This window comes from Gopherus flavomarginatus, chromosome 1, assembly GCF_025201925.1.
Source record: "Gopherus flavomarginatus isolate rGopFla2 chromosome 1, rGopFla2.mat.asm, whole genome shotgun sequence".
Classification (NCBI taxonomy): domain Eukaryota; kingdom Metazoa; phylum Chordata; order Testudines; family Testudinidae; genus Gopherus; species Gopherus flavomarginatus.
Window position 1 is genome coordinate 93,053,286 of NC_066617.1, and position 27,981 is coordinate 93,081,266.

The 27,981-nt window shown below is 42.3% G+C and overlaps 4 protein-coding genes and 1 pseudogene across 9 annotated transcripts in view; 4 read left to right on the top strand and 1 right to left on the bottom strand.

The window, feature by feature from the left end:
• The window catches only part of LOC127052068 (histone H2B 8-like), a 42,613-nt gene extending 22,736 nt beyond the window's left edge, over positions 1-19,877 (bottom strand). For 2 of the 6 annotated variants that reach the window (XR_007774674.1, XM_050955325.1), the window contains exons 1-2: positions 18,952-19,877; positions 16,308-16,401 (exon numbers count right to left, since the gene is read on the bottom strand). Coding sequence is in view for 4 of the 6 variants with exons in the window: in XM_050955325.1 (XP_050811282.1) it covers positions 16,332-16,401; positions 18,952-19,328 (447 nt within the window). In the remaining 2 variants the exon portion in view is untranslated. Of the gene's footprint in view, positions 1-6,636; positions 6,733-14,104; positions 14,199-16,307; positions 16,402-18,659 lie in introns of those variants that run through there. The other 4 variants (XM_050955344.1, XM_050955335.1, XM_050955315.1 and 1 more) reach the window with 4 other exon arrangements.
• On the top strand, positions 543-11,624 carry LOC127051660 (butyrophilin subfamily 1 member A1-like). Its single transcript, XM_050954263.1, has 8 exons — positions 543-839; positions 3,000-3,077; positions 5,131-5,478; positions 5,868-6,146; positions 6,560-6,679; positions 7,103-7,123; positions 8,898-8,924; positions 10,117-11,624. The coding sequence occupies exons 2-8, from the start codon at positions 3,005-3,007 to the stop codon at positions 10,875-10,877; spliced, it is 1,629 nt and encodes a 542-aa protein (XP_050810220.1). The 5' UTR covers positions 543-839; positions 3,000-3,004; the 3' UTR covers positions 10,878-11,624.
• LOC127052139 (histone H2A type 2-C-like) lies at positions 11,713-14,535 on the top strand (annotated as a pseudogene).
• LOC127051960 (histone H1) lies at positions 16,545-17,842 on the top strand. Its single transcript, XM_050954999.1, has one exon. It carries the CDS (start codon positions 16,591-16,593, stop codon positions 17,239-17,241), a length of 651 nt encoding a protein of 216 aa, XP_050810956.1. The 5' UTR covers positions 16,545-16,590; the 3' UTR covers positions 17,242-17,842.
• A 5,090-nt stretch (positions 19,878-24,967) lies between the features above and the next one.
• The window catches only part of LOC127042746 (uncharacterized), a 29,274-nt gene continuing 26,260 nt past the window's right edge, over positions 24,968-27,981 (top strand). Inside the window, 3 exon segments of the mRNA XM_050935976.1 lie at positions 24,968-25,425; positions 26,288-26,324; positions 27,002-27,421. Coding sequence (XP_050791933.1) covers positions 25,133-25,425; positions 26,288-26,324; positions 27,002-27,421 — 750 coding nt within the window. The 5' untranslated portion in view covers positions 24,968-25,132.

The following is a 27,981-nucleotide window of genomic DNA, read 5'->3' on the forward strand; positions in this document are numbered from 1 at the left end:
TGAAGCCTTTTCATACAACAATACCAAAGTGTGGTGAAAAATGAAAAAAAATGAAGAGTAATATAGTATGCTATTAAAAGCCAATGTATTAACTTTTTAAACACTGTAATGCAAAGAGGGGTTTTAATAAAATATAAACACCTGTATCTATTCCTTATGTGGTCAGTAACACCGATGATGATCTACACTAACAGTCTATCAACATAGCTGTAATCACAGGAAGTTTATAAAGTAACTATTGATACAAAATACATCGCTGCTTTTAATATACATTCTTTCCAGCGATTCACAGCAAATAATCATACATGCTTGAACTTCTACCTCAGACTGCTCCTCTCCTCCATGAGGCCCCACTCCTGCCTCTTCCAACCCCTTCGCCAAAGTCCCTGCCCCAACTCCACCCTGGAATCGGCACCTATGGCAGGTGCAGGAAATAATTCTGCTGGCTGCATGTTTGAGACCCCTGGTTTAGAACCATCATATTTTGATCCCCGAGGTTCATCGGCCTCTGGCTTTCTCCCTGGCCTGAAATACCCTAACCCCCTCCTTCGTTTTAGGGAACAAGAAGAGCCATTGTTTATGAAGAAAAGCCCTTTCCTCCTGTGCAAGGATCGTCCCAAGCCACAGCAGGGCTGTGAGTGTAAATTTACGCAGCGCTTCTAGCCCGCCCCACTTCTGCTCCAGCCTCGCCTTGATCTTCTCTTTTCGCTATTAGCAGGTCTGGGGCCGCTTGTTTCTCTTTCGCTCCTCGATGGCCTGAGGCGCCTCGGCCCCCAGAGCGAGGGAAGAAGCGGGACGCTACAGTCGCGGCCCCCGCGCAGACTTGGCTGGACCTGCAGGTGCGAGGGGCTTCGCGGGGCGGCTCCCTGCAGCGGACTCCACCCCAGCAAGGGGCGGGGCGGGGCGGGGCGGGGCAAGGCCCCTGGGCCTGCTCGGAGAAGGGCGGGGAGGGAGGACTGCAGCCCCGGGAATGGGGAGCGCGCTGCAGGGTGAACTGAACAGAGGGGCCCGGGGGTCATCGGGCGGGTGGCTCTTTCCTGGCCGTGGGGACGGTGAGCTCAGGCCTGCCAGCGCTACCCCGAGTCACTGCGGCTGGGTGTGCCCTGCTCCTTCCCATCCTTCTGGGCTTTCTGCTGTGTGCCTCTGGCAAGGCACTTCAGCGTCACTACAGGCAGCACCTGCCTATACTGCGGCACCTGGCCTTTGTAGGGGGCTAGTACTTGTTACCATCCCATCCGGAGCCAAGGGTGCGGGGACAATTTGTATAGTGGGGGGGTGCTGCTGTAACGCACACAGTTCCTGCTGTGTTCTGTCCTATCTAGTGGCACAGAGACACTTGGAGAGAGCAAACTCATTAATCTCTCTCTCTAAGTGGTCTTGGTGCCACTAGATGGGACAGAACACCACAGCCAGGAGGTGTGTGCGTTACACTGAGAGCCATTGAATCAAACTGTTAACCCTGTATATGATGGAAACCACTTCAAGCCATGGGGTGCAGCAGCACCCCTGGCACCCATAGTTCCAGCACCTATGCCAGGAGCCCTTGTTCTAGGTGCTGTACACAGAATGAAAGAGGGTCCTTGCCCCAAGGAGTTTGAAATATAAAATCAGCACAATTCATTTTGGAATTAGGAAAATTCACCTTTCTAAGATGTTACTTCCTTTCTTCTGAATGCTTCATATCTACGTAGAATTCAATTTTTATTTTGTTATAATTCTGACAGAAAAAATCACTTATTTTTAAGCATTTTTGGTATTGATTTAAAAATTTCACAGTTGCAGGAAGTTATGTGGCAGGGGGAGTCAGACAATGACAGTAGATGCCTAGATTCAGAAAATTAAAACTTTTTAACTGTGAAAACACACACTGTCAACATCAAATGTCAAAATATACAAAGTAAATATTCTTAAACTCTAAGAAGTTCTCAAGCAAAAAAAAAGTATTTTGCCTTTTGATAAATTTCATTTATCATCAATGGAAATATATATTCATGGGTTTGTGTGTGTATGGTGAAATCAACATTTACCAATAAAAATCTAATCCAGGGGTGGCCAGCTTGTCACTCCTGAGCCACATGTGGCTCTTCAGAAGTTAATATGCGGCTCCTTGTATAGGCACCGACTCCGAGGCTGGAGCTACAGGCGCCAACTTTCCAATGTGCCGGGGGGTGCTCACTGCTCAACCCCTGGCTCTGCCACAGGTCCTGCTCCCACTCCACCCCCTCCCCTGATCCTGCTGTGCTCTCACTTCTCCCCCTCTGAGCCTCCTGCATGCCACAAAACAGCTGATTAGGAGGTGCAGGGGGGAGGACTGATGGGCAGGAGGTGCTGGGTGGGGGGAAGTTGATGGGAGGGGTGCTGACATACTACTGTGGCTCTTTGGCAATGTACATTGGTAAATTCTGGTTCCTTCTCAAGCTCAGGTTGGCCACCCCGATCTAATCCTTCCAAGCCTATTTATATGGCTGACATATATGCCCTTTCATCACAACACTTCCACTTCATAGGCTGCATTTCATTGTTTTTGTGTTGTGTAGGAGAAGTCATTTGGGATTCTTTAGAATAATATTACTTATGCCTGGCTCTTGTATAGAGCTTTTCATCCGTAGAGCTCAAAACATATTACAAAGGAGGTAACTATCATTGTCCTTATTGTCCTTATTTCACACATGAGGAAACTGAGGAATGAAGTGGTGATCTGACCTGCCAAAGGTTGTACAGTAGGCTAGTGGCAGCTACAGGAATAGAACATAGGACTCCGGAGGCCCTGTCCAATGCTCTGTCCAATGGAGCACACTGCAGATGAAAGGTGCTATTTAAATGTAAAATATGACTAGACTATAAACTCCTAATTCTCCCACTATAGCCTGAAAAATTTAGTTTGAACCTCATATTATTTTCACCCGGCAGAAAGTGTGGTTTGATCTGTGAATGCTTTCCAGACTCCTCCCCCAGAATTTTCTGTGCATTGGTGTGAACTCTTCTATTTTGTGTTTTAGGGGTTATGGAACTGTCAGCCAGGAGTGAGCTCTGGGCCTTTGCCTTCTTCTGCCATGTAGGAATCCTGGTCTCCTCAGGTAAGCGGAATCTTGACCTGGATCCCAAGTCACACGCTTCTCACTGACCTTTGCTTTAGCCCCATGGTGGGAGAAGGGGCCACTTCTACCCAAGAGTCATGTGGACAGAATTACAACAGCACCACCAAGGTGTGTGAGAAGGAACAAGAGGATTGAATTCACATAGAAATAGTGGTTGTTTAGGAGATAGCTCTTGTGCTGCTGTACGATTAGAATGGCAGCACTGCATAAGAGCAGAAGTCCAGGGAAGAAAGGAAAAGAGGAAAATAATTTGATCCACATTATGAAGGGCAGTAGAAGAATGGAAGTGAATAATTATAGAGCACAAGCCCTTTGGGTTAAGGAGGAGGCTGATAGTGAGATTTGTTGGGGTGGGATTGAGGCGATTAAAGAGAGCTGGAGGATAGGAAATCAAGGCCACTTGCTCAGGGAATTTAGAGACAAAGGGGAAAAAGGAGATGAAGTTGTTGGTGAAGTAGAGGGAGGGTTTCTTAGGGCTACTGAGCAAAGAAGAAAGGAGCTGTAGAAGCAAGAGGTTGTAAACAAGAGATCGGGGGATGGGAGGTGATTTTTTTTTTTAATGTATTTTTACCAGAATGGGAGTGGAAGAGGTAATTTTCCTTGTATATATTTATTTAGGTGAAGCAAACAAAACCCACAGAAACATAAAACAACATCCTATGTTAGGCCCAAGTGGTGGTGTAAGATATCAAGAACTAAAGCTGATCAAATTGTTTGTCCTTACGTAGGCCCCTTTCTGATCAGATCCATGCACCAATCCTGTTCTGTATTAAGGTTGAAGCAAATAACGTACATGCAAACAAACTTTTGACAATTTGTTGTGTGACTGGTCACTTAACTTATGTGCTATTGTTACTGCCTATTGATGTTGTGAATGAACTCTTTACATGGAAAAATAATAAATGACTGGTAAATAACCAGGAACACACCTCTACTGTGAATTTTCTAATGAACACTCACTTAACGTTAAAATTCATGACACTACCAGGCTTCACAAACATTTTCGCAAATGCCTGGCACTTGTTTGAATACTCATGTGTGACTGAATTTTACCCCATTAATACAAATGGCCCAAACTCTGTGCTTGTATTCCTGAAAATCAGTAGTGAATGAATTTTCTCAGTATTTGTCCATTTTTATCAAGAACCTTAATTCTTTACCAATCACCCATTCACTTTGCACCTGGACATAGATCATAAACACACCTGGCTCAGGAATCACATGGCTTATAGTATTGTTGGAATTGGGCTATGGAGCTTTTTACTCATAGGACATTAGTTCCAAATTGGGGTGAGGAGGTGGGAGTGAATTTGACAGAGAGGATCATCTAATAATTTTACTCCATGTATCTCCTAAATGGGATAGAGAGGACATTTCCCTGCTCACCTATCATTGTGAGTCTCCTAAATCAAGACAGATGCTGGAGAATGGAGTTTCTAGGAAATGTTTGCAAATATAAGGCTCGATCCTGAGAAGTGCTATGTGCACTTGCTGGGGGATTGTCCAGTGCGTTTGGCTCCCCATTTTAGGATTGGGGCATACTGGTTAGTGTGGCTGGGTGGGAGAGACACATTTGTGAGCGGGAAATTTCACCATGGTAGTGGTAACAAAGATGGTGAGAATTGTGAGTGGTGATGTATGGGCTGTTGACGGTGCTGCTGAGTGATGGTAGGTAGGGCTGGTGCTAAGAAATTATAGTATTTTTAGGTTATTATGCCATGTTCTTTCCCAGTGCTATCAGATTTAAAAGGAGTAGCTCCCATTTCACCTGTTGGATGCTTGGGTTGCCTAGGATGCCCCTCTGCATGGTTTTCCCCTGTGTAATGGTGGTCACAGTCTCCTTTGTCACTCTGTTGGAGTTTTGTGTTTTGGTGATGAAGATGGTTGGTAGTAAAGCTAGGAGAACTACAGTGATGAAAATGCAGATGGTTATAATCCAGAATGTGGTGGAGGTGGGGTTTGGCAATGTTGGAACTGAATAGGCAATAAGGTGCAGGTGTTGTATTAATACCTTTCATCATATCCCTTTCAGAAAGCTTTACCCTGAAAGGATCAGATTCTCCAGTGATTGCCACAGTTGGCACAGATGTCATCCTTCCATGCCAACTTTCACCAAGGACCAGTGCCAAACAGATGGAAGTGAGGTGGCATAGCAGTGAGATTCCTGGCCTGACACATCATTATGTGAATGGGCAGGATGCCCCGCAGAAGCAGAACCCACACTACCGGGGAAGGACAGAGCTATTCAAGGAGGAGCTTCCCAATGGCAATGTCTCTCTACTGTTAAAGAGGGTTCAGGTGGCAGATGGAGGCAGCTATGTCTGCTTCATTGGCAACAAATTGAATTATTTGGAAGGCCTTGTGGAGTTAAAGGTTGGAGGTAACGTAAGTTCTTGTTGTCAGTGAATTGCTTTTCTGTTTTAGCAGGTGACACGTCCTTCACTGACATGTATCGCCTGCAAACACACACACATTTTCCTCTGGCATTCTTTTATTTAATTTCAAATCTCTGCCAGATACCTAAGCAGTTATTATCCACCTCTAGTCACTCAGATGCCATGGCAGCTGCAAGCAGTTACTGAGAGGCCTTGGTAACTGGCTGTGGCTACAGAAGGCCATGATGTTCCTCTGTTGACTGCACATTATCATAGAGCATCAATGCACATGTGAGTGATACCAACATGGTGAATCCTTTCCCTCCCAATGGGAGGAAAGTATTGGTGTTTCCCTGTCAAATAAGCTAATATTACTTGGTTTGCTTTGACACAGCTGTTGGCACAGGCCCCACAATCTCTGTGCACCATTCCCAGGACCAGGCAGTGACGCTCACTTGCAGTTCAGAAGGGTGGTATCCGGAACCATCAATACTGTGGACTGACATGCATGGTCAAAGACAGAATTCAACTGTATCATCTGTAAAAGATGTTCAAGGTCTACACAATATTCAGAGTCATCTGGATGTGAAAGATAACAAGAACCAGGTCCTGATGTGTCAGCTCCAAAGCAACTTCTGGGACCAGACAAGACAGTCAGCGCTGCAACTTTCCAGTAAGGCTATCCTATTGCAAAGAGTTTATCTGGGCAGTAGAAGACCGGTTAATGGTTTGCTGGACATGAATGGTTAGGGCAGGACAGAGCCACAGAAAGCAGGAGCTTTACAGTGTGCCTTCTTGGGGAATTTCTAGTCTCTCTGAACATCCCCTCTTTATTTTCTATATAGCATTTAAAATACATAGTATCATATGTTGTGGCTGGGGCTTATGGTGGATGAGGGAATCTAGATGAGATGCTTGTAGTTTAGGGGATCCCAGTAGGATTCATGGGGGACTTTAGAGCTGCTTATGGAGCATCCTAGATGTGGACACGTGCCATGAAGAATGTCAGTGAGACTCTCTGAGACTCCTTCCAGTTCTAAAGTTATCTTCTTCCTGAACTAACAACCTACTTCTCTTTCATTTCAGGTGATTTATTCCCATATGATAAACACCCATATGTAGTCACCACAGTGATATTCTGTCTATTGTTCCTTAATTTGGGTGTGGTTACAGGCTTCATATTCAAAAGAGAGAGAGAATCCAAAGGTATGTTTCTGGTCCTTTCCCAATGTAGAATATTCTTCATAGACAAATGCATCCTGAGATAGAGATTCAAAGCAAGAATTAGGTATGGAATGTGTGAAGGGAGAGAAATATCAATAAGATACAGATGTTTGTTTTTTAACCACCTTGAATGATTGATTGGTTCTACCTCTTGGCCCTGAAAATTTCCTCCGTTACATTTAGATTTCCTGGGCTCACCAAAAAATGCTCTTATTTTTGCCAACATTTTATCATATTTCGCTGAAGTAGATCTCTGTGGGAAGGAGACCCTTTGATTATGGGAATGTAGTGTCAATTCAGGATGAGGGTATTGTGCAGGTTGGCTGAGGATGGACACACTGTAAATATAATACCAGTTGATGGTCTCTTCTTTGCACAGTCATATCTGCTCTTTTCTTCCCTCAGGAGAACTTCAAGTTGCAAAAGGTATTTAATTTATTTTTCTAGAATGGACTCCTTTGGTCTCTCTCTCTCTCTCTCTCTCTCTCTCTCTCTCTGTGCACCTTCCTCTCTTTTCATTACTGTCTGTCTCTCCCAGCCCCTGCTCTTCTATCGTGCGTCTGTGTGCGTGTGTGTGCGTGTCTGTCTATCTGTCTGTCTGTCTGTCTCTCTCAGAAGCCTGAGGATTCATTCAGAAGAATAACTGTCTCTTTGCTGATTGGGGGCATCACCCCCCTCTTGAGTTGTTGAGTGAGACAGTTAGTGATTTTCCTTTTTAGTATGGGATAACAGTTATAACTTGTAACATGTTCAAGTTCACTAATGTTTTACACATGCCCTGTTGGCACGCACCCCAGCTGCACATGGGTGTCTTGGGTATTTCTGCCTGTGACTGGATTTCTATGGCACTGTCTTTCTGATGTTATATTTTGGAGCTGCTTTAGTGACTCCATAGTTTAAAAGATTCTAAGACAGTTGTCATTATAAGCCTGTTTTTGACCTTTGTCTATAACTTCCTTACAGCAAACAAAACCCAAACTTACTTTCTTCCTGAAATTTGGCATGTGTGATTCGTAGCATGAAGAGGTGTTTTTATTTATTTTTGAAAGTTTGAGGTTAATCTGATAAGGCAGTTTGGGGAATCTGAGACTTTGATTTGAGTGACTACTGTTCTGCTTTTTGAAAAATCTAATTTTATGTATCTCACTGTGATCTAGAAACAGCACATTTCTTTTATATGCTAGTTTTTAGTGAACTCTATCAGACAATAGAAAGTCTATTTGGGGTGTGTGTGTGCAAGGGGAGGATATGTACTTCTCCCTATGCTGTCTTGACTTCTCTGTTCTTCATGCTCCCACATACTCCTCCATAGGAGTTGCTAAAAAATGTGGGGCCTCCTTCTGGCATATGTCAAAGTGCTCAGTAATAGTGGGCAAATTGCATGCTGGATTGGGGAGGGGGAAGGACTTTGAGGGCAGGGGGAATGGGAGCATGCTGAAAAGGGCATTTCTTCTAACCTGCTCCCTGAGTTCCATACAGGAGACATGAGGAGTGAAGAACTCCTTCCCTGGCTGCTTCTTGCTGTGCCCTGGTTTGGTCTCCAGAACTTCCAATCAGCTTGACAGATGTGAACGTTATTTTCTGGAGAACTTATTTAAAATATCAAATTAAAGTAATCTTTGGCCCTGTGCACTAGATCTCAACTAACTGAATTCAGTAAACTATGTTTTATCTCCCTGCCTCATTCTGTTTTCTTGCTAGATAAAACACACATACAGATATTTCTGTGTCTGTATTAAACTCTAAATACTTATGGACAATTTTTTAAAGTGAGTATTTAAAGTTAAGTTTCTAAGCTCATATTTAAATGCCAAAATAAGAGGCCCAATTTTTCAAAAGTACTGACCACCCAGCAGCTCCCATTGACTTTTCTGAAGCTGCTGAGTATACATCAGTTTAGAAAGTCAGGTCATTTGTTTAGGTATTTCAGTGTGTGTATAGCTGGAGTCTAAGTATGTACTTTTGGAGTTGGTCTTTTTTTTTTCTTTTTTTTAAAAGGTGTCACAACCAAAGAACTCCTTGTCCAGTTTATTTCAAATCTGGCAGAAGAATTCTATCTCCGTGACATACCTAACTTACCAGTTTTGAGACTGATAGTACTTTTCCTGTGGAATGTAAGAGGCGTGTCACAATCGGGTTTATGGTGCAAACTCTGTTAACATTGGTATTCTTTCCTAACTTCTCTTGTTTCACATTTCAGAGCTATTGAAGGCCAAAAACTCAGCTGGTGAGTAACCAAAAAAAGTTACTTTATTGATTCTTTGGGATAGCAGTGAAATTACCTCCTTTTTAGTCCAACACCAAGTTCTGAAGGTCTGTCCTCTGCTCAGTATACATGAAGAACTTACCTCAGTAACAGAAGTGGATAAGCTAAATCCAGTGTCTTACCTTCTTGCCAGAGAGGACTGATTATTCAAAGAATGGGTGGGAGGGAACTATAAAAAGGAAAGGAACTTGTGAGACTTCCTGAAAGCTGTAGCTCCCAGTCTCTGTAACCGCTGTGTCAAATTCCTTTTTCTTATTATTGGGTTTATTGGGGACCTGAGTAGATCTCATTGCAGAGGGATAAATCCACATGAAAGTTCGTAGTTATGCGAAATCATTGGAATTATTCTAATTCACATTGGTGTCACTGAGAGCAGAGTTTGTTTCTAAATGTGTGTGAAATTGGACAGTACCTCCCGGAGTGACCTAAAAGGAGTCTTTGCCAATCAAAGTATGATTTTTGCCCTGAAAATTGTCTTTATAAAAAGAGTCCAGTGGGAGTCCACAGTTGCTGTCTGTCAAAGATTTCCACAGGAAATTTGCTTATTGTGCAAATAAAAAGATATAAAACACAATCTGGGCTCTGAAAGTCTAGCTAGGGTCTTTCCTGCAACTCTGATGACTTAAATTTGGAGAAACGTCACTGACACCTGTGCAACCCTCAGTCAATGAATTTGGCCAGGTGTAAATGAAATGTAATGAAGACTTCTGTTAATAAACTACAAAAAGGAATGGAATCCAGCTAACTCTCTTATCTGTGTGGCACTCACAGGTAAAACTCTGCAAATCTGTAGGTATCCTCTTTATATCTGCCAACCATGTTTGTGGATCATGGATGCAGATACAAATTTTGTATGCGTGAAGAGCTCTACTCACAGTAGCAAGAAGCAGAGTCTTAGTCAGTAAAGTAAGCAGATATAATTTTGGATACACTCAGGGCACAGTTCTGATGAGTAAGAAGAAACAATGTTTACTTAAAATATATGTTTCTACTATGAAAATTATTTTAAGGCTGTAGAAGGACCTTAGGGAATCGGGAAGACGGGTAGTGAGTGTAGGAGATGCTTCTGTAAATTGGGTTATGTAGGAAGTAAAAGATCACCCACACTTTTTTTGTTCCCCCCACTCCCATGTGTCTCAATTTGACTGTACAGTGCAAATCAGATTGGATCCTAAAACAGCGCATCCCAACCTTCATATTTCATCGGATTTCCTACATGTAAACCACACTGACCAGAAGCAAGAGGTGACAGATACTCCAGAGAGATTTGATGGATGGGCCTGCGTGCTAGGATCTGAAACCCTCCGAGCTGAGAAGGAATATTACTGGGAAGTGCATGTGGGAAATAAGACAGACTGGGATCTTGGGGTAACAAACGGGAAAGCTAATAGGAAAGGCTGGCAAGATTTGAAGCCAGAGAATGGGTACTGGGGGATACGATTTTTTAACAATACTGATTATATAGCCTTTGTGGAGTCTCCAGTTAAACTAAGACTTGGCAAACAGCCTGAAGTAGTTGGGGTTCACTTGGATGGTAAAGCTCAGAGGTTAAATTTCTATGATGTTTCAGAAATGTCTCACATCTACACTTTTAGACTGAAATCCTCTCTGGATGTATACCCCTATTTCTGTCCTGGTCTGAACAAAAATGGGAAAAACAAAGACCCTCTCAAACTTCGCTTTCTCTCTCCTGGCTACTGTCACCTGATGTCTTCAAATTCCATTCCTTCATCTCCCACCTCCCGATTGGAGCCCTTGGGAAGCACTAATGGAAAGAATGTGGCCACAGAACATTCCAGTCTCAACAACAGTGATGTCACCGTTCCATTTCTACACCAGGCTTCTGTCAGACAGAAGCAGGAGCCAGCCCCTCCATCTGGCAATGTGCACAACTGTGTACAGGTTCTGAGTTAGTAGTTAGTTAGCTGTTGGACTGTGAGGTTTACCCTCCACCCTGACCGCATTTCCTTGGGGGGGGGGTGTTACATCCCCAAGTCCCAGAGGTTTAAGCCCTGCAAATCCTGCAACAAGCCTATGCCAATGGGTGATGCCCACAATGCTTATTTAAAGGGTCTGGGGGAGGCTCAAGAAGCAGACAAGTGCTGAGTTTGTAAAAGGTTTTGCCCCAGAACAAAAAAGCACGATTTTCACCTCAAGTGGCTCCTTATGGAGGCTTCACTCAGACCACAACTTCCAGCTGCGCAGCAAGACCTGTCACTGAGCTCATCGGTGTGCAACACCCCCGTGGCAGTGATGGAAGCAGCACTGTGGAAGAACTCTGTCAGAGACCCGTGGCACCGTTGCTCCCTGACACTAAAGCCCCCTGGATTGACCTGGCACCGCTCCTACTCCCTGGCACAAAAGCGGCACTGGAAGCAAGGGAGGAGTAGATCTCTGTCCCAGAGACCCACCTGTGGTGTTGCACTCCATTTTTTTTTTATGGAAATACATCATACATACACTCAAGTATAACTGGAATATGCTTTATCCAAATGGTCTCTTGTAAGGTATCATTACAAAGCTTATGATCTATTGAGTATGTTCATCCTATTTGTTTGGACGTATTATTTCTATGCCTGGAGTTAGGAGAATAAAATAAACATGTATTACTAATGTAAACAGTTTTATAAGTGGAAGCCATTAAAGGTGCTTCAGAATCAATGAACTGTGAATGGGTTTGTTTACCTGCAAGCCTTCCTATGTACCTGTCTTCCAGCTAGTAGGTAATGAAGAAGGAGGTCTTACAGTGACATGTGGTCATGTCACCTGAACTGGAATCCATCTTAAATCTGGTGCTTTTCCATTTAGAAGGAGAGGTGGGGATCCAGAGACACACAAGAGTCCTTCTTGTGCTAAAGCTATAAAAGGGAGTGGAACAGAACAAAGGGGGCTGCCAGTCATGAGAAATCTCTTAGTTACCACCTGAGGTGGAACTAACAAGGAGAAAAGATTGGGCCAAGACTAGAAAGGAATCTAATCTGTGAAAAAAGCTTTTTGGAACATCTCTGAGGGTGAGATTTACCTGTGTTCAGTTTTTTAATGTATTAGGCTTAAACTTACTCTTTTCTGTCATTACTTGAAACCACTTAAATCCTACTTTTATACTTTTGTTTATTAATTAACCCAGAGTAAGTGATTAATACCTAGGGGAGCAAACAGCTACATATATATCTCCTATCAGTGTTCTAGAGGATGGGCAATTTATGAGTTTACCCTGTATACACTTTATACAGAGTAAAATGAATTTAGTTGGGGTTTGGATTCCATTGGGAGTTGGGTCTCTGGGTGCTGAAAACAGGAGTACTTGCTGAGATGTTTTCACTTAAGTCTGCAGCTTTAGGGGCATGGTTCAGACCCATAGTCTGTGTTGCAGCAGGCTAGCATGTCTGGCTCAACAAGACAGGGTTCTGGAGTCCCAAGCCATCAGAGAAAATAGGCTCAGAGATCTCTTGTGGCCTCAAGGTAATTTCACTGTCTATGCTGATGATGACTCTTATATGTTGCTCTTAAATTACATATGGTAGCTTCCATAACAATGAAGGTCCTCTCCCAGCTGGTTTCTGACTCAGATTTGGTTTATGCTAATATTCATGGTGGGGCTGGAAATACTGAATACGGGGGGTAACAGTGATGACACGTTTATCAGGGGCAGATCATTACAACTGGTCTGAAGTTAGGGTCTCTGTTTGCTCCAACTTGAGGTGCTGAGCCTGTTTAGTGGTTCTCTTTTAGGGCCAGATTGTGATAGCCTTACACCTGGAGAAGTCCTACTGAAGTCAATTGGACTACTGGTGTAGTTAGATATTTTTCATTTTGTCTAATGGTATCACAAACTGTTCCTCAGAGACTGATAGACCATATTAGATTCCAAAACATACAAAGGGATAATGTTGTCTAGCCTTGACCAGTGTAAAACATAACCTGGATTATTTGTTTCCAGATTAACATATTCTTGATTTATATTAAAAAAAAAATTCCAATTCCACCACATTTTGTCACTGTGATGGTGGCAAATATTGATTTAACTCCCCTCCTTCCTCAAAGAAAAGTATCTGAATTTCTTGTTTAGCTTTTTTTGACAAACTAATCACTTTTCTGGGTATTCTAACTAAATCTGTGACAAGCTAAACACACTTTACTCAGAATTATTCACATTCCTAAAAAGATATACATTATTGCTATTGAAGACAAACTGTTAACACTTCTTCTAAATAGCTGTACATTTTTTGTACCGAAGAATGGCTACTGAGCTTTCCTCACAGTGATAATATTGTGACTGTGTACATTTTCGATAGCATTATTATATTTTTTGGGGCTGAAAATATCTCTGTAGCTGTGAAATTATACTTGGATCTTTTGGTAAGATGTTATAAAGACATTAATTACCCCCTTTTTATTCACATGGGGGCAAGCAAAAAACTAAATAAAAGTATCTCATTTATGGCAAGATTCATTAAGGAAAAAAAATTCTCTTCTCCTTTTAATCATGCTTGAATCAATTATTTTATAGTTAACTAAATATCCCACACCACACCGATGTGGAAAGACTGGTTATTACTTCTGCAGCCAGAAAAGCGTTAAAATATTCTAGAACACACATACTCAAAGTACATGCTGTAAAAGAAAATCCTCACGTTGACAAAGACAGAAATATAGCTGGAGCAAGACAATCTCTAGGAAATGCAAAAGGCAAGGCGGCGTGGAGGGAGGAAAGGTGAAACTAGAGTCACTACTGTTTAGCCATTGGTCAGATTCAGATCCGCATCACCATTGGTTGACCAGACCATGTTCATTTTTTAGCCAATCACAACTGCTGTTACGCGCTCAGGGTAGCATGAGGAGATCCTGTGTGTAGTACGCTGTCTTTAGAGAACGAATTACGATGTCAGGCCGAGGCAAGCAGGGAGGAAAAGCGAGAGCCAAGGCAAAGTCTCGCTCCTCGCGGGCTGGGTTGCAGTTCTCCGTGGGTCGTGTGCACCGGCTGCTCCGCAAAGGTAATTACACTGAGCGGGTGGGGGCTGGAGCTCCGGTCTATATGGCCGCGGTGCTGGAGTATCTTGACCCCTGAGATTCTGGAACTAGCTGGCAACGCTGCTCGGGACAAGAAGAAAACCAGGATCATCCCCCGTCATCTGCAGCTCGCCATCCGTAACGACGAGGAGCTCAATTAGTTAGTTGCTGGGGAAAGTGACGATCGCCCAAGGGGGTGTCCTGCCTACTGTCCAGGCCGTGCTGCTGCCCAAGAAAACCGAAAGTCATAAGGTCAAAAGCAAATGAAACTGACCAAGAAAAAAGATGAACACTTCAACTTCAGCGCTAACCCAAAGGTTCTTTTCAGAGCCATCTACTGTCTCATGGAAAGAGCTGCATGTCACTAGCAAATAGGGCTGCTCCTTCTGTTTTAAATAGAAAATTCCCCCCATTTACTATGGGTTGCCAAAAAGCATTTATTAGTAATGCCATTCATTTTCAGGGGTAATGGAAGCCCCTTTGGGGGCTGGGAAACTAGGCGTCAAGCCTTTGTTTTTCCAAGTTCCATAAATATCGATGGGGCCAAACAGATTATAGAGAGAGAGAGAGAGAGAGAGAGTGTGTGTGTGTGTGTGTGTGTGTGTGTGTGTGTCCGTGTCCGTGTCCATAGTATTTATTTTTCTCATTGGTTTACTAATTCGATAGAAACAAGTGATTATGGTGCATTCAATGTTGAATCCATCCTGTTTGACTAACTTTTTAAATATTGCTGTGACAACAAATATATCTACAATTTCACCCAAGTTCTCATCTGCCCTGTGTTTTTTTATGCTCATGTTTAAGGAACTGTTTCCCAAATATTGATTGGTCCATTTGAATCCAAAATAGTGAAACCATAATTCCCTTAAAAGGGGGTCTCAAATTCCTCAGGTACATAGAACAGTTTTTAACAAGTTTAATTTCAAACATATGTAACACATACTGTTTAACCCATTTCCTTAGTAGTTTGGATTCATTAAAGTTTGTGGGAGATCAGGGACGAAATTTCTTGTTATATCAAATTAACTATTTATGATTACATGTTGCATATGAAACTGGTCTGTGGGTTCAAAAATGTCAAAATCAAAGGATAGTAACAGGAAAAAATACCTTTTAAAATGGCTACTCTTGATTTACAATCTAATCTTCTAATATAGTACCATTAGGAATTACTTGTAACAACACAAGGTAAAACCTTGCTAATTATGAGAGAGCTCTGCATTTGATTTAATAGTAAGGGAATGTTTTCTTCTGTTTCTTTCCCTGTGTGTGTTAACATTACTGTATAATCTTGTTCTCAAAGTTTGCATCAAGCCTTTCTATCTTAAATAGTGATGGGTTTATATTAATAAGGAACTAATTGAACAATGCGTAATATGCAATGTTCTAGTCTTGGAGCAGTGGTTCTTAGACTTTTGTACTGGTGACCCCTTTCACACAGCCTCTGAGTGCGCCCCCCTTATAAATTAAAAACACTTTTAAAAATATAAATACCATTATAAATGCTGGAGGCAAAGCCCGGTTTGGGGTGGAGGCTGAAAGCTCGTGACCCCCCATGTAATAACCTTGTGACCCCCTGAGGGGTCCTGACCCCCAGTTTGAGAACCCCTATGACCTAAACCAAAGATGAATGTCAGTGACAATTTGCTAAAGTTTGTAATGTACAAGAATGAAAAGATTTTAGCAATAGCCATGCCCTTTAGACAGTGGATCAGGATTTCAAAAGTTGGTTACTGGATCAGTTCAGAAACGCAGTGTTGCGTTAATGAACGTTAATATTTTCTTCATAGTCTAATAAAAGCTGGCCAATAATGCTTCCACCTGAAGTTACTATGACCTTATCTATTAGGATAATTAATATTCCTGTAACACAGAAATAAGATAGAACTAGCAGCTCTGTATTGTACACAGGGCAGCACACTATGAACTGCCCTGCTTTAACAAGTCATCCACTTTTGGGGCACAAACAGTCCCTCACGGGACTTCAGTCTGCTCCTCGCATTGTTCCATGGTTTGCTAATTGAACATTTCACGTTTTAAGGAGGGTAAAAGATTTTGGTCAAAGAAGCTAATTTCTAATCCATATTCAACGCTCAGGGACGAGTTTGTGTTACTTCCTTCTCTTTGAAATCAATTTACTATGAAAACATTGATTCAAATTTCTGGCTTTGAGCCTTGATTGAGAGAAGACCCTTTAAAGAATAACGTTTCATTACTTTGGAAATTTCTTTGTACACGGTGCAGTTTTTATTTAGAAGGAAAAACAAAAGTTTCTCTCTCCCGAGGTCTCCCCAGGTCCAGGACTCGCGGTTTATTGACTCTTTTAAAACTCACCTTTTGTTTCTTCAACGGGAAACTCTACTGAATGAAAATACCCTCTTTCCTCTTCACCAGGCTATAAAGTGGGGATGATTCGGTGGCGGATATACTGCAAAAAACACACTTTTTTGACTTCCAAGAAACACAAACTGAACGGGAAGAAGAGTACTTTTTGGCTCGCAGCTGGGCGGGCTCTTTAACGCACCAATCACAGAGTAGCTGTTCTCTATAAATACCAGGCATCTGACTTACTCTAGCCCAATTGTTTTCTTCTGATTCGTAGGAAACGTCTGCTAGAATGTCGGAAACTGCGCCTGTTGCCACTCCCGCTGTGTCCGCTCCTGGGGCAAAAACCTCCACTAAAAAGCCGAAGAAGGCGGCAGGAGGTTCAAAAGCCCGTAAGGCTTCAGGTCCCAGTGTGACCGAGCTGATCACCAAGGCGGTGTCTGCTTCCAAGGAGCGCAAAGGGCTCTCCTTAGCTGCTCTTAAGAAGGCTCTGGCCGCCGGAGGGTACGATGTGGAGAAGAACAACAGCCGCATCAAGTTAGGACTGAAAAGCCTGGTGAGCAAAGGCATCTTGGTACAGACAAAAGGTACCGGCGCTTCTGGTTCTTTCAAACTCAACAAGAAGCCGGGTGAGATCAAGGAAAAGGCTCCCAAGAAGAAGTCAGCGGCAAAGCCTAAGAAACCAGCTGCCAAGAAACCCGCCAGCGCCGCTAAGAAGCCCAAAAAGGCGGCCGTGAAAAAGAGCCCGAAAAAAGCCAAGAAACCAGCGGCTTCCGCGGCCAAGAAAGCGGCCAAGAGTCCGAAAAAGGCCAAACCCGCCAAGCCCAAAAAGGCAGCCAAGAGCCCGGCTAAGGCCAAGGCGGTGAAGCCCAAGGCTGCCAAGCCCAAGCCGACCAAACCCAAAGCAGGAAAGGCTAAGAAGGCAGCGCCCAAGAAGAAGTGAAGCGACTCGAAAAGGTTAATAGAGTCTTAAGTCGTGCGAACAAACCCAACGGCTCTTTTAAGAGCCACCCACCTTTTCCAAAAGGAGCTGAAACTTTCGTGCATTCACCGCAACAGCAGTAACAAATATTCCCCCTTTGTGACGAAACGTGGAAATATTACAAATTAACTTTTAAAAAGTTACTCGCTTTCTGGGGGAAGCTAACTATTTTGTGGCTACTGTTTCTAATAGTTCCCCTATCACTCCTCTTTGGAAGACTTTCCTCTCTCCCCCGGTACGTTTTAAGTGGTGCTCAGGTCCTTCGTTGTTCTGCCTAAGCCAGAGGGGGAGGGTAGGAGATCTAGTGAGGGGACAAAGTAAATGTTTGACGTAGAAACAGGTACCTGACGGGCTGCGGGAAGCAGAACTAAATTGGTGGAGGGTTTGAAAAGCCCGCGCTGTGCAAGGATTGGTCCGTCTCCTGCCCAGGGTTTAAAGCCGGGCATCCTGCGCTGACAAATTTAAAATCTGAACACGTATATCTTGATGGGCGGGAGGGTGCATGTGAGTCTTTCGTAGTTTTGTTTTCACTGTTGACTAATACACTGCGTGTTTAGCCTTTATCTTGTGTTTTTATTCCCTCTCGCTACCACTATCCCCCCTAGTACGTTAGCTGTACCTTCGGCCCCTCAATGCCTAGGCCCTCCTCGTTAATATTAGATCAAAACCGATAATGATGTTGTGAACAATGCTGCCATTTACTAATTTAAATTATTAATTAAGAGGACATGTAGGGTGGAGAACCTTAAGAGTACTAAGATTTTAAACACAAATTACGTATCCACTGCACAACTGACTCATTTGAAGGTCACATCCACCACACAGACGATGAAATTCCTATATTGTACGCATGTATATAGGCGTCCTTTCAGGAACGCTTCAGGATCAATATGCATTTACTGCATAGCATATGCTTTTCACCAACCAGTTTTCACTGTGATACTCTACACACGTTTCATCAGTCGGGATTTACAACTGTTCAGCCTGCGCTGTAAGAACATTCTTTTCGTATTTTGAGAAGAACTCTCTCCCTCTTCCCCCTAAATTTTCCTAACGCTCAAAGATGCCGAAAGCAGTCTCTCTGTGCATTAGCTATAACTTTCAGAAAGTTATGAAACTCAGAACAATAGAATGTTTTGTTGGCCATACATAGTAAATCTATACTAGGAGCTCTAATCAAAGCTATAGGGATTAAACTAATTTGCTCATTTCCAACTCTAAATATTCAATAAAAGGCTCTGGGGAGTTCCTCAGATCAGGAACTAGAGAAAAATGAAGTGTAAAACTCAGTTTAGACTTCAAATATCTTATCCTTATCCTCACTTACATGGTGTACAGTATTTCCGATACAATACACTCTGCAGACTAATATAAAACACAAACCTGTAGTGCTAGCCGGTTGACTTCGTGCTCCTTGGCGAGGGGTGAAGTAGAAACACACTGTCCTATTTAACCACCAAAGAAAATTGGTAACTAAAGTAGAGCAAATAAAGCTTTAGTTTGTAGTAAAGCTCTATTTAGAGTTTGTTTGAAAATGAAATCCTATTTTTCCCTATACATTAGATAGTCTGCGTAGATAGAAATAAAATAGTAATACAGCTCCTTCATTGAAAAAGTGGGTGGCTCTTAAAAGAGCCTTTGGGTTATAGCTGAAAAGATTTGAAAGTTTACTTGGAGCTGGTGTACTTGGTGACGGCTTTGGTACCCTCAGACACAGCATGTTTGGCCAACTCCCCCGGCAGAAGCAGGCGCACAGCGGTCTGGATTTCCCGGGAAGTGATGGTTGAACGCTTGTTGTAATGCGCCAAACGAGAGGCTTCCCCAGCGATACGCTCAAAGATGTCGTTTACAAAGGAGTTCATGATCCCCATGGCCTTAGAGGAGATACCGGTGTCAGGATGAACTTGTTTCAATACCTTGTACACGTAGATAGAGTAACTCTCCTTTCTAGTCTTTCTTCTTTTCTTATCTCCTTTCTTCTGAGTCTTGGTCACAGCTTTCTTAGAACCCTTTTTAGGGGCAGGAGCAGATTTTGCTGGCTCTGGCATAGTAGCGGTTTACGTTTACAGTATAGTTCAAGAACAATAGTATAGTGATATCACAGCTACCCCTCTATTTATAGGGAACGTATGCAAATGAGTAGCTTTTCCCGTCTGACTTCCTATTTGATACAAGAAACAATGGTGTCCTCACCGGCACATACTATTTCATAATTGGTCAGCTTCAGATACCATGTCACCATTGGTTGTTATTTTTTTTCAGCCAATCAAAAATCAAGTTACCAACCAATCGTTGGAAACAGTACTTGCAAACGTTTCACTCTAGGTGCAGTCCCAAATAGCTTTTAAAACTGTAAATCTAGAGCGAAAATCGAATTTAATGATGGTTTATAGCTGTTTATATTATGGGGGGGACACAAATCCCTGTAGACGTTACTCTCAATCCCCTAGGATCATTGGGGTCTACTCCTACATTAGTAATTAAACTAAAAGAAATTAGGATCTTTATCTATTAAAGACACACATTATACAAGTACACTCTAAATAGTGCATTGGTAAAAAGTCATTATAAAGTTCCATATTTGTTTATCAATATTCTCGAGGTTAAATTAATGCAGTCTACAGATTTCTTTTTAAAATTGTGTTTCCATCTCTTCTTTCCATCTCTTCTCCCTCGCTCTATCCTTAATACTTGCTAGTGGAATCCAAAATTCACCTTGATTCTTTCCCTGTTTGTCATCACTAGTAATTATATGTTCTTACAGGCCAAATCTGTGGCTTCAGATGTAGGTGCACATCCCCTGTGTAGGCTCATGAAATCACACAATTATAACTGTGATCAGAATTTGGAGATGAGTTAGCACAAGAGCAATTAAGGAAATAATTGGGACAGTGGCATATTTATTATTGTTGATGATCATTGATAAGAAAAAACAACTATAAAAACAGTTTTTCAGAATGAATGATGAATTTAAAGTTGTGGCAGTTTGGTTAAAAAATTGTAAACTGAAGAAATTTGATGTGGAAATATTTGAGATGCAATAAATATGGAAATCCTTTATAAGAACAATAGGTGAAGGTTAAAATTACAAAATGATACTATAATGAGGACCACAGGGATCTGCCTGTGTGCAACTCACTGCAAGACCAACAAATCAGGGAGTATCTGGCTTTATTGAAGTTAATGAGTTTTTGGCCTTGACTTCAATGGGGCCAGAATTTCATCTCTCACCCTGCAAAGACAAAATGCTTCATGATATGCTTTTTTCCTATTGCCTTCTTGTGATTAAAATTAAATATATCCCATGTGCTTTCAGGATACTGGCTTAGTTACCTCAGCTTGGTATTTTCTTTTGTTTTACATAAACTGTGTATGTCACATAAAACAAAGTTAGTTTCAAGACCTCTAGATATTACTAATCAAAATGTAAATTTATTCATTGACATCTAACCAGGGTAGCTGTGATAATAAAAATAATGTGTACATTCAACATGGGATAATAAAATTATTATGAATAAGAAAATGTAATGATTTTATACAATAATCAAAGTATCTTCAAAGTGGACATCTATATTTTTATTATGGAGAGTTGATTTTATACAAATATATATTCTTTAATAAGTCCTTCTAAACCATAGTTGGGTATTGTTATCCTACACTTTCAAATCCAAAGGTTAAAGCCATTTCAATTTTCAGTCAAGTGCTGTAGCAATAGGTGAGTATATTTCATCTACTTTCTCTACATTATGAATTATGTTTAAATTGCTTAATAAAATCCACTGCTGTTTGGTTCATTTGTTTACATTTAGCAAACAGAAACTGCAGTGATCTAATATTATTATTGGACTATGCAAATTTTCCTTTCTTCCATCCTAGTTTTCTAGAAAACTGTTTTTTCCCCTTAACCACAGTAAATGCTCATTGCCTACAGATCATTAGTAATTGATGTTCATGATACAGTCATTTAAAGGAAGGGGGGGGGAGTGGAAGTTGTCAAAATCACTCATGTGCAGCCTAACTCATTTCCAGCTGAACTCAATAGAAAGGGATTTTTACTACCAGTTACTGCAGTTAGGCCACATCTCAGTGCTCTTGAGGAAAATCCCACCCTAAAATCCTTAAGTGATATTGTCAAACCAATATGAAGTGAAAAATCTGTTTACAAACTGAGGTTACTGTTTCCATCACTTTTTTTTTAATTTATATAGTTTGTAATGCCTATTAGGATTTTCTAGCACTTCATCCTGAAAACACTTGTGTTTAATTTTCATACAAATAATATCATTTACTTCATAAAGCTTTTTGTTTAGTGCCTTGGTCTGAAAGAGAATTTAAAGATCTATCGTAAATGTGTCTGAGGAAGGCATTTTGTGGAGATATCACCTAAAATTGTAAGAAATGCTGAGAAACATAACTTCTGCCTCTTAAATTAAGGGCTGAGAAAGCTTCTGTGAACATTTTCTGCTGATGCAAGGAAAACAGAGACAACAAGATTAAAAATTAGAAAATGCATAAAGAAAATGTAATGCTAACAAATTATATGACAAATATATTGTATTTTAAAAAAACAAATTTCTATGACACCCATATCCACCTCTGGTTATATTTACTTCTATGTTTATACTGTAAACTCTTAGAAACTATATAAATAATCCATCACTATTTTGATGATCTGTAAATATTAAATTTTTTTTAATGAAATCACTATTTTCAAAGGTGAAAAACAAGTGTGATTTAACAAACAAAATCAACAAGAAAACCAAGCAACCAAACTTTCCCAGGCTCTTTCTATAATGAATGCTATATAATAATAAGGCAATAAATCCCCTCCCCAACTATTTCTACTCCACTTTTTTTAAAATTACTCTTCTAGGTGACATTGTTGCAACTGGAAAAGAACAAATGGGGCGAGGGGAATCAAAATCAAAAACAGAGATAAGGACAAGCAAAAGTGCTGTATATTTCACGACTGATTTCAAGAAAATCATTATCACCTGTGATTTGTGGTGTTCAGCAGCCACATGCTACTCTGATTAAATCGATATAAAGAGCAGTGTAGTGTGGACGGGTGCAGCGTTAAATGATTTAACGCTGTTAAAATCGGTTTAACAGCGTAGTGTGGACCAGGCCTCATAGATCTATTAGGGCAAACCCCTAACTGGAGCACAAGGGGAGGAGTCTTTGTCCATGAGAATGCAACCTTTTACATTCTAATGTACAAGCTAGGGGAAGACAATCTGTTACTAGAAGGCAAATGACTATTCCCACACCTGTCTGAACCCCACGCTTGCCAAGAGAAGCCAAGATAATACGGGTATAAATAGATCATCTAGTGAAAGGTGCTTGAAAAACCCTGTGAAAAATGTACACTAAGCAGACACTGGTATGAGATGCGGGAAGGGGTTTGTATGTGAGGCTGTGCAGAACTCTGGTTTTTAGTTTTCGTTGTCTGATGTAATTTCTCAAGAGGGACTCCTCCTTGCTCACAGAGCTAAAGCGACTTTGCTTTGCATTAAGGAACCACCTCTATGTTAGCATCTCTGTCATGCTGGAAATATGGATAAACATGGTAGCTCTGATGTCCTCTGTCTCTGTGCTCATGAGACACTAAGCCATGCCTCCAAAGCATGATAAGGCACAGCCTTCAGCCTTGCAGGCCTCTAGTCTTGTCTGTTAAATAGGACAACCTAGAGTAGAAACCCCTGAGCCAGATGGCCTAACTGGGTCCTCAAGGCAAGGCATTAGTGAAGATGGGAGTTTAATCCCTTCTCCCCCCTTCCCTGACAATGTCTGGATTATTAGATTATGCTTTAAAAGGTTTTAAATGTGTCCATCTCTGTCCTTGCACACTAGTCCTGTTCAAGCACATTGGCCAGTGCCAGTGCACAATTCTTCCGGGGAGATGGGTGTTTCATGTACTCACACACTGGTTCCAGTGTGAGAGCACCAGTCACACTGCATGAACTGAATACTCTTTACAGTGAGGAAAAAGGCTCAGTTTTGGAATTTCTTCTATATCACTCCTTGTGTGCCCTCAAGTGGGCTTCAAGAGTGCAGATCTTGTGCTGAGCTGAGCAGAACCACTCCAGGAAGGAATCCTACTTGCCCCAAATGGTCCATACTTGTGACATGCATACTGTATTCTGAACAGAGGCTTGTCTGATGTCCCTGACAGGAACTGGAATATACTTAACTCCTCTTGGAAAGATTTAAGGGCAGGACACCCGGGCTTAGTCTATCTCATGTTTTACTCTGTGGAAATGAGAGATTCCTCTTCCTAGCATAGGGCACAGCAGCCTTTACAGGGAGGGAAAGGAATCGGGCATTATCCTATAGGAACCAACCTGCCAATACACTTGATGTGGTGCTAGCTGGGGTTTAAGGTCCCTTCTCATCTCAATACCTGAAAGAGAGGGATGCTAATGGGTGAGTGGAAGTGCACAGAGAGCTTTCTAGTGTGATTGGCTCCCTGTGCAGTGGGGGACCCAAGAACTGGCAAAGGATCAATGGAGTGGGAGTGACTGTGGTGATCTGTTTCCCCATGGGAACCTTGAATGTAATTTGAATAATAAAGGTGCTGCCTGGTTAAAATTCATACACGTCCTTGTTTTTGTCTCTATGGAGAGCACACCAAATGAATGACTTGGGGAGAGGGGAACCAAAACCAACTAACAAACAAAACCATCACCTCCCCAAGATGGAAACAAAGGAAAAAGTAAAACAGTGCTGTATTTCATGACTAACTTTGAAAAAACCTTTATCGCTTTTGATTTGCAGAGATTAGCAAACCAAAGACAACCTGTTACTATGTAGTTCCTTAATTACCGTGTGTGTATACCTGGGCAAATATACATAGATTGCATAATTTTCGGTAGATTTGGGTATTTTTTTCCCTGTAAATTGGTCCAAGTAAGCAAAAACCAAGCTCCTACAAAATCACACACACACACACACACACCCTTTATACCAACTTTATAAGTTGAAAGAAATGCTACCGATCTTTCCCGCACACTCCCGCAACTTCTTTTGTGAAACAAATTAATAGATTTCATAGAAACATAGGACAAGAGGGGACCTCGAGCGGTTATCTAGTCCAGTCCCCTGCACTCAGGAGAGGAGTCAAGTTTTCTGAGTGCTCTTTCTGTAACCATTCAAATCAGTAGTCACACTGTGGCAGCGACATCATTCACATTAGGTGAGGAGACAGAATAGAGAAGGAACATACGTGCGCAGCCCCTCGCTACTTTTGATTAGATCTGAATGTAGCAGATTTTAAACCTTCCTTTGTTCAAGTTTGGAAAATGGCGACGAACGTCAGGGAGGCGGAGGGAAGCATCTGTCGGGGAACCCGATTGGCCATATTTTGCCGCAGACTCCTACTAGAAATGGCAGGGGGGGAAGAGGAAGCTTTACAAAGCCACAGAATAGCACCCACCCCCACGGGGAACCGCGTTATCGAAAGATTTTATCAGAAGGGAAACTATTCAAAAGACGAATAGAAAAGATACTGTAAAGAGATTCCTAATTTAACCAGCAAGACGCTGAGAGGCCCAGCAGTGTCAGGAGACGTAGGCTTCTAAAGCAGTTATAATGATCACTGCTAGCCCTTAGCACTGAGTCTCCTAGTCCTAAAGCTATAAAAAAAAAATGTTAGAATGTTTTGCCTGCCTAGCGCTGTCCCCCCCCCTCCTCCAACCACCCCATGCATAGACAGCGAAGACCTTGGGAGGAGGGAAGGTGCAAATAACCCGCCCTTTTTCCTCTGCAGTTCTCAATCAGGTCGTACTCCAGGCAATATACAGAGACGTTTACCCACACTCGCTACACAGCTGTGTTTGCATCTCTAGTGAAGATGTCTGGTCGTGGTAAGGGAGGCAAGGGTCTCGGGAAAGGTGGTGCTAAGCGCCATAGGAAGGTGTTGAGGGATAATATCCAGGGTATTACTAAACCCGCTATTCGTCGTTTGGCTCGTCGTGGGGGAGTGAAGCGTATTTCAGGTCTCATTTACGAGGAGACTCGTGGGGTGCTGAAAGTGTTTCTGGAGAACGTGATCCGAGATGCTGTCACTTACACCGAGCATGCGAAGCGGAAGACTGTGACTGCTATGGACGTTGTTTATGCGTTGAAGCGCCAGGGTCGTACTCTGTACGGATTCGGAGGCTAAGCTGTACCAGTAATTCTTTTCCAAAACAACTATAACCCAAAGGCTCTTTTCAGAGCCACCCACACTTTCATGAAAAGAGCTGTTGTGCGTGCATCTTTTTCCTTCGGTAGAGAAGCTCAGTAGAGCGAGAGCCTGTGCTTCTGTTTGTTTGATCAAACCTCATATCTGTTGTAGATGGAAGTAGGTGTTCTAAAACTGCATTACTATTCTCTGTAAATAAAGTGTAAGTTAGTTCTTCCACGATTTTATATTTTTATATATAAAGAGAGAGCCAAAATCGGGACTAAAACACAGGAGCTACAAACCTCAGTGAATGTAGATTTCAAAGCGAGATTTTCAATCTGGTCAGCAACTCAGGAAGCGTTGTTGTATGTTAGCTTGTGTAAAATCCAGTGATGGGGAACTAACCCCATCCACGAAATGCAGGGAAAGGAGAGGGTTTCCTAATAATAAAAGAGAATATAGCTCTTTAAAAGACTAATTGTGCATTAAGCTTACCCCTCCCCGGCAAATATCCCAGACCAACAGCGAGCTGTTTTACATTCAACGATGACAGATACTATGTCCCTTTCCCAACCAGTTAAAAGAAATGCGGCTCTTTTTCGTGTAAATGTGGTGGCTCTGAAAAGAGCCTTTGGTTTTTTAGGTGATTGCAAAAGGGGGCTTTAAGCTCTTTCCCCGCGGATGCGCCGAGCCAATTGGATATCTTTCGGCATAATAGTGACCCTCTTGGCATGAATAGCACACAGGTTAGTATCCTCGAAGAGACCAACCAGATATGCTTCGCTAGCCTCCTGCAGGGCCATAACGGCCGAGCTCTGGAAGCGCAAATCGGTCTTGAAGTCCTGGGCGATTTCACGTACCAGGCGCTGGAAGGGCAGTTTGCGAATGAGCAGCTCAGTAGATTTCTGGTAGCGGCGGATCTCTCGCAGGGCCACAGTGCCGGGGCGATAACGATGGGGCTTTTTCACTCCCCCAGTAGCAGGCGCACTTTTCCGGGCAGCCTTAGTAGCCAATTGTTTGCGAGGAGCTTTACCACCAGTAGACTTACGAGCGGTCTGTTTAGTCCTTGCCATTCTGTGCAATTACTTTTCCTAAAGCTGAAAACAGGAAACAAATGAGTCTAACCGAGTGCGCTGAGCGCTCTTTATAGACCAGCTCTGTATCGTGATTGGATGAGGAGGAGACGACAACTCTCATTGGACTATTTAAAATACATTTGAAAAGCCCGCGTTATTTACAGAAAGCTCCGATTCCAGCACGTCAGTAGTACCCCCGGAATTGTTGTGGATGGGGCACCTGTAGGGAGGTATTTCTTAAGTGACTGATCCATTATATTATTAATTCTAATATAATTAATGGATCTCAAACTTATAGCCACTTTTTTTCTGGCCGCTTCCTCATTGAACATTTGGAAGGAGAGAGAAGTAAAATGTATTTTGAATAGTCCAATGAGAGTTGTCGTGTCCTCATCCAATCATGATACAGAGTTGGTCTATAAAGAGAGATCAGGGCAGTTCGTTCCATTCATTTGTTTCTTGTTTTCAGATTTAGGAGAACTGATTGTGCAGAATGGCCAGGACCAAGCAAACTGCTCGTAAATCCACTGGTGGCAAAGCCCCTCGCAAACAATTGGCCACTAAAGCTGCTCGGAAGAGCGCGCCTGCTACTGGGGGAGTGAAAAAGCCTCATCGTTATCGCCCTGGCACTGTAGCCCTGCGAGAGATCCGCCGCTACCAGAAATCTACTGAGCTGCTCATTCGTAAGCTGCCCTTCCAGCGCCTGGTGCGTGAAATCGCCCAGGACTTCAAGACTGATTTGCGCTTCCAGAGCTCGGCCGTTATGGCTCTGCAGGAGGCTAGCGAAGCATATTTAGTTGGTCTGTTCGAGGACACCAACCTGTGTGCTATTCATGCTAAGAGAGTCACTATTATGCCAAAAGACATCCAGTTGGCTCGGCGCATCCGTGGGGAAAGAGCTTAAAGCCCCCTTTTGCAATCACCTAAAAACCCAAAGGCTCTTTTAAGAGCCACCACATTTACACGAGAAGGAGCTGTATATTTCTGTTTTAAATAGCTCAGAAGAGTACATACTATCCTTGAGGAACGTAAAACAGCCCCGCCATTAGTCTAGAATTTTCGTAGGCTTTTTTTAAAAAAATTCAATGCACGAATATTTTGCATGCCGTGGGGTGGCTTCTCCTCTTTAGAGCGCCTGTAAAATTGCCTGTAAAATAACATACAACATCGCTTCCCGCGTTCCTGACCAGATTGCAAATCCCTTACTTTGAAACTGAAGTTGTAAAATTCCAGAGATCAGACAGGCATCATGTAGGTGCGCACTCATAAATTTTAAGCCGTGTTTGTAGCTTTCACTGAGTCTTGGTGTTTGTGCGCGCAAGTACTTCCCCAGTTGGAAAATAAAGAACTTACTTTGAGTAAAAAAGTATACAGAAAACCTGATAATTTAGCAGTCGTTCTATAAAATTTAATTTCGCACAGTACAGATAATTGGCTCGATTAGATATAAACTGAAGT

Bases quoted from the DNA above. Each gene is read 5' to 3' on its own strand.
- LOC127051660 (XM_050954263.1), top strand. From the start codon at position 3,005: ATGGAACTGTCAGCCAGGAGTGAGCTCTGGGCCTTTGCCTTCTTCTGC. The intron at 6,147-6,559 runs GTAAGGCTATCC...CTTTCATTTCAG, and splicing joins GTCAGCGCTGCAACTTTCCA to GTGATTTATTCCCATATGAT. The intron at 8,925-10,116 runs GTGAGTAACCAA...TTGACTGTACAG, and splicing joins GAAGGCCAAAAACTCAGCTG to TGCAAATCAGATTGGATCCT.
- LOC127051960 (XM_050954999.1), top strand. From the start codon at position 16,591: ATGTCGGAAACTGCGCCTGTTGCCACTCCCGCTGTGTCCGCTCCTGGG.